Raw genomic sequence first — 15771 nt, forward strand, 5'->3', positions numbered from 1 at the left:
ACATTGGACCAGGAACGGCTTGCAGTTCTCCGAGTCCCCGGAGAAAGGTTCGGGGTTAGCCATGTGCGTCAACGGGGTTTGCGTTGCAGTGACTCCAACTGGAGCAGGGACTGGAGAAACCCTCTCCGGCTCTGGGTTAGTCGGCTCACGAACAGGTGGGTCGAGCCGCTGCAGCAAACGCTGAAGGCGGTCAGAGAGGTGGCCCACCTGGCTGCTGATGGAGGCCTGGAAGATCTCATGGCGTGAAGACATCTCCCTTACTCCGGTGCAGAACGAGCTGAGCTGCTCCTCCTGCTGATTTATCCGTTTCGCTTGGACTTGAAGCGCAGCGCGCCCAGGGTCGAAATCGGCTGAGTCCATTCTTGGCTAGTTTGTACTGTAACAACGATAGGTGGTGGACTCAAAAGCACGACTCAGAATATTCTCAAAAGGTCTTTTTACTGGATACAGAAGGCAGAGACTGACATGAGGTACAAAGACAAACTAGCAAAGAGAGATTGAAAACAGGGGCTAAATACACTGGGGCTAGATTGAAAACAGGTGCTGTCAATCAGGGCTGGGGAGGTCAATCACAGGCAGGGTAGGAGACACTGAAATGAGAGGAGAGTACACAGAAAAAACAAAGACATGACCTAGGGAATAGGGCGGGATGTGACACAATATGTCTGTTTCAATTGTATTTTGTATGAAAATGCCACCAATTTCTTTTTTTAATAATCATTTTCATCTTGTGAACTGACAAACGGACACATGGGAGACAGTCGAGCATGTGTTTCTTTTCCTTTAGTGGACACGAGGTTTGTGTGGGTGTCACAGCCACTCCCTGTACCATTGCCAGTCTTCACCACCCCTCAAAGTATCAAAATTAATTAATGAAACCCAGAAATCCCAGATAAGATATCAACAACCACTGTGTAATCACATTATAATCAAATACCACTGAACAAAGTTTAATGCAATTCCAACTGAACGGTTGTATATGCAGATGGCTTCTGTGCTGTTCCTTGTCAGCATGTACTGTTGAAACAGCAGTGAATAAAGCATCAACCCTCATTCATTCTACTGCATCCTTCTACATCACAACCTTAGTGTAAAAGATGAAAGTCACACTCTCCAAAAAGCATTGTTTTAGACACAGAGTCATGTTGCTTTACTTTATGGCTGTAGTTCTTACTTGGCCTAACACTGGACTTTGTGGAGAATGTCCTCATGATAAAGATAAGGCTCTCTCAATGTTCAGGGCCAATGTTGAAGCTCCACAAAGTAAGGGTAGAGCTGTTAGAACGAACAGAACATGGGAACCTAACCAATTGGTAATCTGCACTACTGTGTGTGTGTGTCTGTGTGTCTGTGTGTGTGTGTGCGCCCCACACCTGTTCGCATACATATGGGAGTATTGTGTTGGTCAGTAAGCAGAATTAACCAAAATAACCTCCTAGTCATCTGTTCCTGTCAGTGACCATCTGACTGTTCCTGTTATTTGTCAACCAAAAAATGAGTCAAAATATGAAACACACATTTGTACAGACAAAACACATAGTTTTACATTTGACACCGGTCATAACCTGTTGAACTACCCACTGGCCAGTAATGTGACAGATGAGAGATGATAGGAAATAGTTGCAAATCAATTCTAGTTTAATCAACGCAACTTTTCAGTCCATCTTATCTGCCCTTCTACTTGCCACTGTAATGATTATTACATTACATTTTTACATTTATGCATTTAGCAGACGATTTTATCCAAAGCGACTTCCAAGAGAGAGCTTTACAAAAGAGCATAAGTCACTTGATTATAATAAGTTGCAAACGCCACAACCAAACTAACCACACCATCAGAAAGACGTTTACACTTAGACTACTCTTCCTGACAGTATTTCATAAATTCTTCACGAGAAAGGAATGCAGTTCACCCATCTTTGTTGTTAAATTGAATATAGATGTATCAACTGTATCAATCTTTTTTTTGTGTGTTTTTGTGTTACCTTGTGTTTCCCAAGCTAATTGCTCTCCCTCCCCCATATTCCTATAGTTTTAGACTGCTAAGACATCATCCTTACAATCACCAAAAAAATGTAAACCTATTTTGGGCTTCTGAAAATAACCACAATGGTTATAGTTTTTTCCGTAAGTACACTGATTTGATCAACAGGAAGAGAAATGCTAGGTAGTTTCCTTGAAACTTTAGTTTTGCAATCGTCTGATAGATCAAAACGACTCATCTTCCAGGAGCTATAAAAGCAGGAGTTAGAGAGAGTGCCAAAACAGAATTACAGTTCATTTGTATTTTACATACATATTCGATTTTTCACAGCTAATGTTATGGCAAACTCAGGAATTCAAATTATCGGCTATGTTTTGGCACTTGGTGGTCTCGCTGCCTCAATCGCTGCCACTTTCATGGTTGAGTGGAAAAGAGATGCACCTAAGGAAGGCGAAAATAATTCTATGAGTTATCATTATTTAGGACTATGGGAATCATGCTCAGTTGACAGAACCGGAACCAGATCCTGTAAGCCTTACACTTCAATCATCCACATGACAAGTAAGTCCAGCATTTCTGACACTCCTATTTCATACCTTCCTCTAAGCATCAGATAAAAACAGAGGTTTCTGTTGAGGTTATTTTTTACTCAATACATTGTTTAGTATAATTTCCACCAGGTTTTGACACAATTTGATTTAGGTAATACAACATATCACTGAAACTAAAGTCTTTGTGATGTAAAGTCAAGCTATTGTTACATTATGAGGCATTTAAGGTTTGCTTCATTTAGCCCAATAGCAAAAATACATCTGAAATTTGTACATTTTATGGACATTTCTATCTAACTCCCCATTTTATTGATCTGCCATCTCCCCTTTGTGCAGTAGAGGTGCAGGTCACTCGGGCAGGTATGCTGCTCAATATTCTGTTGTCCATCTGTGGGCTGTTACTAACCACATTTGGGTTGAAATGCACCAAATGCCTTGATGGAAACCGTCTGGCGAAGAATCGTGTTGTCACGGCAGGAGGAATTTTCATTATAAGTTCAGGTAGTCTACTGTACACATTTGTTTTAACCATGACTTAGTTATGAATTGATATATAGTGAAACAGTCCATCACAATGCTTTAGAATGTACTCACGTTGTTCTCTTCACTGCTGTCTCACTCAAGGTCTTCTGTCGCTGTCAACTACTTCTTGGTATGCAAATACCATTATCCAGTCCTTCGACCAGGGGGAAAGGTAGGTTTATAAGTAAATAAGACACTGGCATGACCCATTAATAACAAGAAGTGTCAGCTTCTTTAGAAAATTGAATAATTTTAGAAGACAGATACACCTTTTTTCACAAGCCTTGAGCCCTGTCTCTGAATTTGCCTCTACAGGTATGAGTTTGCAAGTGCCATGTTTGTGAGCTGGACTGGGGCTGTCCTTGCCCTGGTGGGTGGAGCTTTCCTTGGCATCAGGTGCCCTGCAAATAGTGAAAGGCCATCCTTTCAACCCCCGAATCTCCAGCCTGTGTCCAAATCAGGTACAGACTATGTCTAGGTTAGTGCAGACTTGAGAAGATTCCATATATTGCCAGCATCTAACCAGTCATGGATGAACATATGTTCTTAATGTATGTTTGAAACTGGACTACAACAATCTAATGGGACATTTGACAAATGTTCTTTATTCAAGCTTGAAAATAATGCAATAACAGACAATACTAAAACGGTTTCTTTGCACCAGCTTTATTGCATTAAAACAATAATTGGTAAAGAACAGGTCATTGTGCTCTCTTCCTGTTATAAAAAACCCCCACATTCAATCCAATGTGATTTAACCATAGATAGTCACAATAATATTGTTTGAGCATTTGCTAACAGGTCATACTTTGCTAAATATAAGGATACTTCAGTTACATTTTTTATTTTACCCAGTACTTTTATATTGCTATTCTGTCATAAATCTCAACAGAAAGCTCCCTCTGCTTGGACATTTTAAACAGAGCAGGGATTTAATGTATTTTCCACTGTAGAGAATGTATCATGCACAATAACAATTTGGAGCAGTGGATTATGCTATTAATATGAAATGCTATAGAAAAGTTATAGATATTGTTTTTGGTGTCCCAAAGTTCCTAAAGTTCTTGTTGTTTATCGTCTTAAGGTCAAAGTATCATATGTCTAACTTGTAACTGTGAGATTAAAAGTAATCTTAGTCTTTTTTTTAACCTGTTATAATTATTGGTTCTTATTTACATGTACATCAAGAAACATTCAAAATGCTACAGCAGTTGACAATGTCTCAATATGTAGCATAGTAGCATCAGTGAGGTTATGAGAATCACTGTCTCCTGAATATATATTTAGCTTCTGCGGTGACAAGATTGAGATATGGACACAAGCACCAGAAAAAACAAAAGGGAGTCTACTTCAGAAGAGCAAGTTGATATGAACTATGTGGACTCTCGTTCTATCAAACATAGTCCTGGTGTGTAATAGGAAGTAACATTTTGTGAAGGAAGTAATACATCTAATGGTCATTGTGTTTCCAAAAGGCATTTGAACGTTGATGCGAGATTCATTTTCTTTCATCCACAAAAGCATTGAGGATGGGCACAATGTCAGGTGATTTAATTAGACCTGACCTTCCCCAAGTTTTTACCATAGTTTAAAGCACATAATTTTCTAGGATGACATGTTATGCTTCAGTATTAATATCTCCACCACCAGAAGTAAGGGCTTTAACCCATTGTGAAAATTCCCCAGTGGTAACTCAAAGCAGCATTTCCTTCATTATTATACAGCAGGCTTCAATGACTGCCCTCTGCTGTTTATATTTCCTCAACGACAGAAGTTAACAGCCCAAGACCTTCAGCCTGCTAGAATCAGTGTGACCACCTACATCCTCAAGGGGGAGACATTGTATTGTTGCATTGTTGAGTGGCAAGGGGTTTCTAAAGTGGACATTAAGCATTTTATTTCTTGTTGCAAAGACTAGGCTATTTTACATTAATTATTGAAGTTAACCTAATTACAAGTGTGTAGGCCTACTAAGAAAGTATAAAAAGATTAAGTGGAATCACTAGTGCGATTACCTGTGTAATTATAGCATTTACATATAACTTGTAGTACCTTCTTGGATTTATGTAATTAGACATTAAAGTTGATAGAGAATAGTAAATAAATTTATGTTCCAGGCCGCTGAATTTGCTCCATACGTTGTTACGTTACATTGTTACTACAATGTTAACCAAAACGATATTGTTTGTTCGTTTTTTCCGTATAGGCTAACACAAAGTAAATAATTTGCCATTATCTGACATTCTGAGGTTGTAGGCTCACTGATGATGTTGTGGTCATTCATTTTCAACTAGAAGGGGAGGAGTTAGCGGAGTGAGAGTGGGGTCGTTATAGAAAATGTGTCCCTAGTCCCTAGCTAAAGAAGTCAAATTTCCGCCCTGCTACTGACCTGTACTCAAAAGTGAGCAACGGTGTTTTTAAAAGGGACTCAATTAGATTTGATCGCGACTTTGTAAACGGAACTATCACAGAATCAGTCTTTTATTTACTGTTAGCCGTCTTGGCATTCTCCACATAAGAACTGTGAACTGCAAGCGGATGTTTGGAGCCCTGTAGCCTTCCAACACCAAGGAAGATGGATGACAACTTTGCCAGAGGAGGTTTATTGTCAATTGTCCTTCGAGCCGTCTTGTTGTCCTCGTCATTCGCTTCGTTAGAGCCTTACGACCTATTATACAACAATGGAGTCGACGCATTTTACAGGGGTGACTATACAAATGTGGCGCGATACATGGAGGGAGCACTAAGCAGCTACGCAGAGGTCCGACAAACTAAAGTCCAATGTTGGCTGAGGTGTCAGGAACAGCACCCATTTGATACTTCTTCATGGGACTTGCGCTTCTTCGACGTAATTCTTCGAAGGTCTTCTTGTCTGAACGAATGCATTGAAGACAAAATAGGGACGCAGTCAATGCACAGAGTCAGCGAGGATGTCATTCAGGATTTTCACAGACGTATCCCCTACAATTATCTCCAGCTGGCTTATCAAAAGGTAGTTAAACATTTCAACGAACTAACAATTGCAATCAACTGCATGGGAAAGTTGTTTGCTGCGTAGGCAACGGTACGCTTTTTATCTGGCTGAGGTTGTGGGCTTTTTGAACAGCTGTTGCTGCTGCCGAGCAACGTGATGCCACATATAGCCTACCCAGCTGTTGAGTGATGGGATTAACTTTAACAGGATGTTGATGTTGCATGGTTGCCCTGGAATAAATAAACGTTATTTTATTGCAAGGAGCCATTACGAATGTTATAGCTAATTCATAATATTAATGGGCAACATTTATTAAAACAATATGATAAGATACCGTAAAAGGTCCCTAACACAAACATTAAGCACGCACTGCACACCATGCCCTCTATCTGTCAGAGCAAAGGCACGCGCACACGCACATACATAAGGCATTTTGTATTGTAAGCCCCTCCCCCAATCACCTTTCCTCCATTCATAAAGTTGTTAAGACAAGATTTTGAATCACAATCCCTAGTAGTAGGCACTAGACACACATACATATACACACACACACTTTCATTATACAATTACAGTTAGGATGTTTCCTTAAAATGTTTCTTCAAGTGGTCAAAACTTGTCCACTGCAGAATTGTTTCATGTCTGTGTTTTCACAGTCTTATCTGTTCCAACACAATTTTACATGAATATATGGAAATGAATTGTTACTTTACAACCTGAAACTAGAAGTCATGATTGTACCTGCTATGCCAACAATGTTTTACTTTGTTTCTGTTAAGGTAAAATCTGTGGTTATGCACAGTGATACTAGCCTACCTCCTGGCAGTGGTCATCGGCTGCTGTGTGGTTTATGAAAGAGAGTTCAGCTGTTGTCTGGCTTCATTTCACATTGCCCACAAACATGTCTGAGTCAGAACAAATCAACTTCCCAGACATGACATTGCTTAAGGCAAGGCCTGGCACATCTAGTAGCATCTGTGCTAAGGAAATACTATTTTATCATCGTCTATACACAAAGAGTGGTATAGGGTGTATTTAACTTGTACATTTAGCACCTAGGACTACTAATGGTCTTATGGTCCTATATTTCTTTGTCTACCCTGCAACGAGGCATGTGTTCTTGTTGGTAATAGGGATGCTAATTTAGAAAATATTTTTTGACCAATATTTGACGCTCCTTAACAACCATTAACCGACAATATTTTTTTTTTTTATGTGTGTGTGTACACAAATTAGAATGGGTTTCGTTTCCCACATTCAGCTCAATAACTGGGAACTCTGCAAAGTTCATATTCAGCATGTGTAGGGTTGGGTATCGTAAAAAAGAAAAAAGTTAACTAAAAAAAGAATACAAAGTTGATGTCAAATTATGAGATGGAAATAAATACAAGGGAGGGGTAGCCTAACCTGCAATTTCTGCAACACTGCTGATACTAACCTACTATCAGAACACACAAGCTGAGTCGCCAGAAGATTGTTTGTGGCGACAGCTACGCTCGAATCCTCAATATCCATCCATACATTTCTATTTGACATATTTCGCCACAAAATATATCAGAACTCTCCAACAAATTAGTTTGAACAATGTAGCCTTTTTTGTGTCCCACTGTCATTTTCGTTTCATTCTGTCGAGTGATCATTTAATGGAGAGGAAGTGGCTTAGGCTAGATTTTTTAGGGCTTTATTTTTCAGCTGGAAAGTCAACCAGTCTGCAGCCATGTCAAAGGCTCAACCGGGGACACGCGACAGTTCAGAAGAATCCTCTTGAAAATTAGCAATTTTATCTATGGAAAAATACCACCAAGGGATCGTAATACCCTTCTTAATAAAGTTAGGAACCGAAATGAGGAATCGAAATGCGAATGTCTTATCGAATCCATGGTTCTTCGAAATTTGGAACCGGTTCTAAAATGGAACCGGTTATTAGGGGTGGGCGGTATACCTGTTTGAACGCGAATACCGGTATGAGGTTGTACCATGATATGAATTTTGCCATATCATGGATACCAAAATATATTAATAAATGTATTAAGTTAAGTGTTTCTGTTTGGTATAAAACATAAGTCAAGTAATACAGCCTGGTGGACTAGTTCAAATTTGTATATTCTACACTAAAAAACATTTAAGCATGGATGCTGCACGCATTGTGCCAGCTAATGAAAGTCAACAAACAAGCTAGCACAACTCAAGAGGAAGCAAACATTCATTGCAGTAAACTGCTTTTGTTGGCAAGTGTAAGCAAGCATTAATGATGTCTGAAAATAACGCCAGTGGGGTTGATTTGCCGGACGAAGAAAAATTGGTATAAAAATTCTGTTGTTTGGAAATGGTTTGGTTTCAAGTTATCCGACATCGACCAACAAACAGTAGCTTACTCTGTGCGATCTGCTGCGAAACACCTGGAAGCGTGGCCTTTTTTCTTTCGGTGCCCATATTATCAAATGGGACCGACCACACTGGCAGCGAAGTGCCGCGATTTTCTGCGATCTGCAGCGATCGTTTCGGCAGCTGGTCGAATTATTTCGCGAAACGCTTGCGAAATCGGCTGCAGGATGATAAAATACACCATATTAGTTGATATGTTTGAATAAAAAAACATGTTATTAAGATTTTACTACATTAATTGTAGACTACGGTGAACATTTGTAAAGTTGTAGACTTAATATATATATTTTTATATTACTTTGGAGGCCTACGTACAATATTCACTCAATATAAAACCTAACTACACAATGTTGGTAACGAACAGCCGTTCCATGTGGTTACCCTGATAAAAACGAATGAAAATAAACGGATTGAGCCAGCATGCCCGTAGTTGTTTTGTTTGATTGAGAGAAACAAGTTGTCACGCGTTGCACACAACACACACGTGCAGACATACAGAGAGAGAACCCCCAAGTCGAGTTCTAAAATAAGCGAGAAATTCAAGGAGATAGACGACATCAAATTAATTCTCGAAGTTGAAAAGCACAGGGAGACTTGGGATGGGACTCTGCATGTCAGTTAAAAAGGAAAGCTCAGAGTAGCTGAAAGGCTTGGTGACCGGCGCGGCGTGTGTCCCTGGCGTTAGTTGTGTCGTTGAATTGTGCTAGCCAAAGATGGAAACACTAGCAATCTTTTTCACCAACTGAAAGCCATGCATGTGCGCCAATATGAACAACCACCAGAATGCGTCTAACAAATCAAATGCCAGGTTGGTTAGATTTGTGAAATGTTCATTGTGCCAAAGGTTTGGCCAATTTGGCCAACAGAATCGAGTATTCAGCCATGTTATAATTGTTTATAGCTAACTCACTACAAATATTTCGTTTTCTTGCAATCCCATAAAGGTAGGCTACTGTTGAACGCTAAAGTCGCTATTTCGTGGCAAAGCACTGCTAAAGTTGGAAAATTCACTCAACCTCATGCGACACCGTGTCTTCTTTAAAATCCAACGGAGTGCGGTGCTGCAATTAACGTCGTTTGGATAAGCATCGACATCAAGTGGTGGGGGGGGGGGGGTGTCAGATGGCTGAGCGGTTAGGGAATCTGGCTATTGCCGGTTCGGAAGGTTGCCGGTTCGATTTATAGCCGTGCCAAATGACGTTGTGTCCTTGGGCAAGACATTTCACCCTACTTGCCTCGGGGAAATGTCCCTGTACTTACTGTGGCTTGTTTTTTTTATAGCAGCATAAACAACAACATAAACAGATTTACAAAACGAAAACACATTGAATCTGAGAGCACCGACTGTACCTACATGATTGGCACCAATAACAACACAAAAGTACAATTACAGTTATTTTGGTGCTGCTCAATAATGAAAACAGAGATTGCCAAAGTAGCAGAAAGTTGCTAGATTTGTCACTAGTCGCTAGATACAACTTTTTTGACACTAGTGAAAGTAAAAAGTTGCTAAATTAGCAACACTTACGGATTGTATTAACCGGTAAACATTTGTTTTGTCAGTTAACGGTTACACCGGTTAATTATGAGCATCCCTATTTGGTTGGTTTCTTCATTAATTTACTACAAGACTGCATATCAAGCCTGTGTGACCTAGTAACGGGTAAAAAGAGAGAGGACCTGGGTAAGAAATCAAGACTGGACCAGAGGGGAAAATGCTGTGGCCTTGTAACTACAATAGCAAATGCAGGATGTATTTTAAGATTGGGTGCGTAGGGGACAAATGTCTTTATTTTAATAAAATGTTTCATGTGTTTTGAGCTGGGGGCGGGTGGTGCTGTTTGTGAAAATAAATAACATTCCTCCAGTATTTAACATTCCAGCCTTACACACCCAGCTTTCAACCCGACCCCTGGCATAATGGCTCCTTTCGGCCCAGCAGAAAGGCTCACAGACACCAACTGTTTTCGTAAATCAGGCAGATACATGTGTCCCCAACTGGCCCACCATTTACCCCTGCAAATATTTTGTTTTCCTGTTGTAGCCTGTTTGCTTTTCTAAAATCAGAGACATGCCGCCTTGTGCAGGCTTTAAAGGAATACTTCTGCTCCAGCCTGTGGCATGGCCTCAGGTAGCCCTCTGTGTGGCATGTTCATCGGCCAGAGCGGCTCCTCTACACTTGATCAGACCAAAGGGGTCCGTAACACGGACACCCTTTTAAGCTATGAGGCTGATTGCTTACTGTACATCCTGGGTTTGCCCTCTGGGTGATGAGGGAGGGGGACAAGCAGAGATTCCTATCAACATACTGAATAATGTACGAGGGGGGGGGGGGGATTTGGGGGGGAGAATAGTAATAATGTGTAGTGGATTATGGTCAGATTACCACACATTGACATACGTTTTTACCTTCATCAACAACTGTCAAGATCACACTGATCAGTTTACATCTCTCGTCCTGGGCCAACCATGAATAACACCACGTCACATTGCATTTGGGAATCATTCCTACACTCCTCAGTGCTCACCTGCATCCCCACTAGTCTCCGACCAGACAGACCCAGGCTCGACCTGCATCACACACCAAAACACTCTGCCAGCACACGGACGACCAGACAGACATCCACTGACTGTGCCAAAGGCCTTGTGCATGACTGGCTCAGAGTGTATAACAGCACCATAGGAATGCATAGGCACTGTGTTCTGTATTTCGCTAATGCTCCACTCCTTGAGATTAGAAAACCTGATGGAAACGTGAGTGATATCAGTGTTTGTGAGACGAGACAAAGCTGCAGAAGTCACTTGGAGGCAGACTGCGGTCGAGTGGTGTCATGGAGTCTTGGCGTCGGCTGTTGTGGGAGCCTGTCTAGCAGAGATGTTGCGTCGTCGCAGTTGCTGACAGAAAATGTGGCCTCTGTTTGAAATTGGTTCCAGATCATCACAATTGATCAAATGGTGGATTAAACACAATGGCACAGAGAACATACCAGATACTTATTCATGGCGGATCAAGATATCCATTTCCCTGCCATACGATGTGGAGTGGGACGCAGATCCAGTAGTCTGAATTAGCCAGCTGGTGGTCAGTGGTCTGAAATAAAAATTTCGCAGGGTTTCCCGCAGCACTTTTCAGTTAAGGCCGCCTAAGCAAAACAGACGCCTGCCGCTTTAACTACGTTGTTGTCGTTTAAAAAAAAAAATTCATAGCAAAATCCGCTGTTGTCCTGTTTTATCCCTTCCATTCCAAACCGTGACCAACGCCAGTGTCCCTTCTCTGCAGAACGCATTAGTCTATCGCACAAACTAGCCCCCCTCTCCCCCACACAGGGGTCTGTGCATCTCACACAGAAGGAGGGTTTCGAAAACATGGAGAGATGTCTTTGTTATCCTGCCAATGCTTTATTTTCTCCACAGCTTCATCATCTGAGAAGCTATTTAATGGCAACAATTTTGTCAACACTGTCATGAAAACGGATGTTTCAGTACCATGCAAAAACCACTTCTGTTTCATATATTATACACACATGAAGTCACATTTATCTTAAGTAGAACTTACATGGATTTAATCCAAATTGCCTTGTGGGTCAGTGAATACAGTAACAATCAGACAAATGTGAACTTAAGAAGCAGAGTTAATTGGGAGAGTAAGACCCCCCACCCTTACAAGGACCAGTGTTTTCCATCATAGTTGTACAAGGGTTTGATGTTAAAATAACTATGCTGATTACATTTAGCTACGGCTTGAAAACACATGACAAGTGTCTTGATCAAGCAACCCTCTCTTCAAGGGGAAGAATATTTTTACTCATGACAAAGTGGGCTAGCATGATTGCTGCCTTGTGGTGAACCTTAGACCGAAATTAGTATAACAGGAGTAAAGTGGTAGTTAAACAATGTTTGACATTTTGATGCTTTTTAAATCATCAATAGAACTAATCTATCCAAACCATTTGAGGATCCTCCTCCATTTCATGCTAATTTCTAAGACTGTAGCATCACTGTAGTGAAAAGAGACACTACATGACATTGTCCTAAACCTGTATGCTATGAGAAATAACGAAAAATTCTTCTTAAATGTCTTAAACAACAGTATGTGGAGAAACAATGCAGTTAAGTTAAATCATAAGACAATGTTGTGATGTTGAAATTGAGATGTGAGGGTATTATTTAACCATATACTGTATGACTATGGCTGCCTGGTACAGTTAATGAATGGTAGAGTACATTCATTGTTTGTTCCCTGAAGTAGTTTTGTTGCTCCATCTCAAATTCCAGTGTACCAAAGCCTGGAACTCAGTATGAAGTAAAGGGCACTCCCTCTAGTCCCCTAAAGCTTATGATGAATCAGAATAGGATTTATTCGCCATGAAAGTTTGCACAGACAAGGAATTTGCTTTGGCAGGAAGGTGCATACAATAAACATATAGGAACCTAAACTTTGAATATGTGGACTATCTATACTAAGGGTACATAAACTAGCAGTACTAAGTGGAATTAAAACTAAATAAAATGTACAATAAAATATAAGTTGCCGTAATTTACAATATAAAAATACAAATATTACAAAAAATACAAATGTACAAGATACAATTTTGTAATGCAGTGCAAAATGCAGTGTGTTTTGGGCAGGAAGAGTCATAATTCCATAATAAGGAATTGTGGCGTCTACTGTTACGTCTCCCTTTTGTCTGAGCACCAATTTATTGGTTCTCACACTTTGATGTTAATTGCTGAAACCCAAACAACCTTCTGCAGTATTTAAAATGTTGATGGTTGTAACCAAATAGAATCAGTTGTCATGCTTCGGGTCATTTGAGGTACCATAAATCTATAATTATCTCTTCTATTCTTTGCCTCTCAGCAGCCAAACACACCCTATGTAATTAACTTGGGTTGCATTGAGCCAAGATGTGCCAAACCTAACGAGGAGAGGTTATTTTTCACTTCAGAAAGTGAGAATAGGGGAATTGGAATTGTGGCTGTTAGTCTTATCCTTTGAGTATTACCCACATCAGATCAAAAGCTTTATCTCTGATATTCATGCAGAATATGGCAGCACTCTTCATATCATATCTTCTCTCGAATAATAATCTGTCCTCTTATCATGAGCATTGCTACTCAGATCTATCTCCAAACTTGCATGTTTGCTTGTTATGGTTAAGTCACATTGTGGGAGGCCTTACCTGGACCAGTGAAAAAAGAATTGGGTTGGTTTCTTGAGAAAATAAAATGTTTGTGTACAAAATATTTTAGAGACAGCTGAGTTTTTAGAAAATCCACTGGGCTTAGATGTTGTCTTTGATGCTGGTTTACTGGTTAACCCCAAACTCTTCTAAAGTTAAGCACAACATTCTCTTTTAATGGTATAGTTAGAAGTTTCTATGGTAGTTATGTGGTAAGTTAACTACAGAGGGGGGTGTGCTTGCGGCTTCCCCAGCTGCCCATAATCTCCTGCTGTTTACTAATATCAACAATTCAGTGTTTTTACCTAAGAAATAAGAAAGGACATTGATTAAGCTTGTTGAACCTAGTCCCTTTTACTTGTTATCTGGTAAAGCATCGGGCTAGTAATCTGAAGATTGCCAGTTCAATTTCCGGCCGGTGCATATGACGTTGTGTCCTTGGGCAAGGCACTTCACCCTACTTGCCTCGGGAAGAATGTTCCTGTACTTACTGTAAATCGCTCTGGATAAGAGCGTCTGCTAAATGACTAAATGTAAATGTACTAGGATTGTTTGTAGCTAGTGTAGTAGCTGGCTACCACCAGCGGGTGGCTGGTAGACTGTGCTTTGGACGACTCGGTGCTTTGGACGACTTGGTGCTTTAGTGTAATGTGCGGGGTAACAGCTAATTAACTTGCCATTTTACCTGTCACTCGTAGGCTGGTAGCCTAATACAGTACCTCCCGGAAGTGGTCTGGAACGGGAGACAAAGCTGAAAAATATTGTATTGTATAGACCAAATATTTGTTTTTTAAACAATCGGGATGCGCGTGCACTGTGGCTGCAGAAAACCGGGAAAGGATAGCATTTTAAATGGCAAAAGGACCACATGGATCTTACAAATAGTTAGATTTAAAAAGACCAAAAGCGTTGAGGAGGACATGCCTATAGGAGAGAAAGCGATTACCCAATGATCTGTCGCATCAGAATTTTGATTTGGGTCACGAAAGTCTTGAAATTTGAGTGAGAATGTCGCCCGGTACAGACCGCATAGTCGAGCGGCAACCATGTCTTCACGTCATGTCACAAAGTTCATAATTGTACACTTTTACAGTCAATTCTACATTTAAAAAGTCGAGCAGGGCAGCTTTCAAGAGATATTGGAATTCTGCTTTTAGTCAGCTGGTCCGATTATTTTTCTGATTTGTCTAAACTGGCAATCTGAGTGAGAATACATCCCAGTTACACTGTTTTGACGTTAGCCTCAGTCAGACTCGCTCATTGGCAGCGTGCACAATGTTGTATCTCACTCCATTCTACACCAGAAACGTCAGGGAGGACTGCCTAATGTAGATACGAGTCTGGTGAAGATAGCCAGAATCTCGGATTTCTTTAACCCATCTGTTTCATTCGTCATTTGCCTGAGAAAGCGACCTCCGTTAGCCAGGCTAGTTTTGCCCGATCACTTGGACAGGCTATTTAAGGGTATCGGGGTCAAGTGACTTTTGTGCATAGACAAGTGAACGTAAATGTATTTGTCCAAAGGCCAAGAGCCTCAAAAAGTTACTATCAAGCCCTGCAATCCAGTGGCCAGAGATATATGATGACCTGAACGACACTCCAAGAGTAATAGAACGGGGAGAAGTTTGTCTTTTGCAACCCACATGCGCAGTTGAGCCTGCTTGACAGTTGTGTGACGTAGGGTGATAATTGGTCTATTGTATTGTACATGCCTTGTGGTGTGAAGTTGTGGCGTTGTGCGAAATCCTGATGTTTCTGACTGTGGCTCGTGTGGAGGAAATTAGGATTTCCTGTGTACTTACATTACTCACTAATCAATAGAACTTTCACTACTAGTCATTGGATACTAGTTAGGATGTTCTAATGTGAGTTTGCAATTTATAAGAGTAGATTGTGTATGTCAGGTTGAATAGATGTTCGGGGTCAGGAGAAAGTACTGTGTAAATGTCTCTTGTGATGATGACGGGGATAGCTCCACCTATGATCTCTCTCTGCCCCGAGAGTGGTCATGAGTAGGGACGTTACTGTTGTAACGTCACTACTGCCTGACTGTCACTCATCAATATTTACATTCTTGTGCCCTATAAAAGATGGTCTTCTGGCCTCCAGAGCTGAGAGAGACATGATTGAGACCTAAGCTTGGTGTTTTCTCCCAATCTGCAGATTGATAATTAT

At 40.7% G+C, this 15771-nt stretch overlaps 2 protein-coding genes and 1 long non-coding RNA gene across 4 annotated transcripts in view; 2 read left to right on the forward strand and 1 right to left on the reverse strand.

Annotated features, from left to right (window-relative positions):
* The first annotated feature begins 479 nt into the window (after positions 1-479).
* Positions 480-4560, forward strand: LOC124487421 (claudin-19-like). 2 transcript variants are annotated; one of them, XM_047049755.1, is made up of 4 exons: positions 480-2545; positions 2872-3036; positions 3160-3229; positions 3373-4560. In XM_047049755.1, the coding sequence occupies exons 1-4, from the start codon at positions 2323-2325 to the stop codon at positions 3533-3535; spliced, it is 621 nt and encodes a 206-aa protein (XP_046905711.1). In that variant the 5' UTR covers positions 480-2322; the 3' UTR covers positions 3536-4560. The 2 variants fall into 2 exon arrangements, with proteins under 2 accessions (XP_046905711.1, XP_046905713.1); XM_047049757.1 differs by having other exon boundaries at positions 2875-3036.
* On the reverse strand, positions 2337-3383 carry LOC124487422. The gene is made up of 3 exons (XR_006958375.1): positions 3327-3383; positions 3130-3211; positions 2337-2425 (listed from the first exon to the last, which is right to left on the reverse strand). It is a non-coding gene; the product is annotated as an uncharacterized LOC124487422 (long non-coding RNA).
* Positions 4561-5353: 793 nt separating the features above from the next.
* The window catches only part of p3h2 (prolyl 3-hydroxylase 2), a 53452-nt gene continuing 43034 nt past the window's right edge, over positions 5354-15771 (forward strand). The window contains exon 1 of the mRNA XM_047049641.1: positions 5354-6049. Coding sequence (XP_046905597.1) covers positions 5633-6049 — 417 coding nt within the window. The 5' untranslated portion in view covers positions 5354-5632. The remainder of the gene's footprint in view (positions 6050-15771) is intronic.

This window comes from Hypomesus transpacificus, chromosome 26, assembly GCF_021917145.1.
Source record: "Hypomesus transpacificus isolate Combined female chromosome 26, fHypTra1, whole genome shotgun sequence".
Taxonomy (NCBI): domain Eukaryota; kingdom Metazoa; phylum Chordata; class Actinopteri; order Osmeriformes; family Osmeridae; genus Hypomesus; species Hypomesus transpacificus.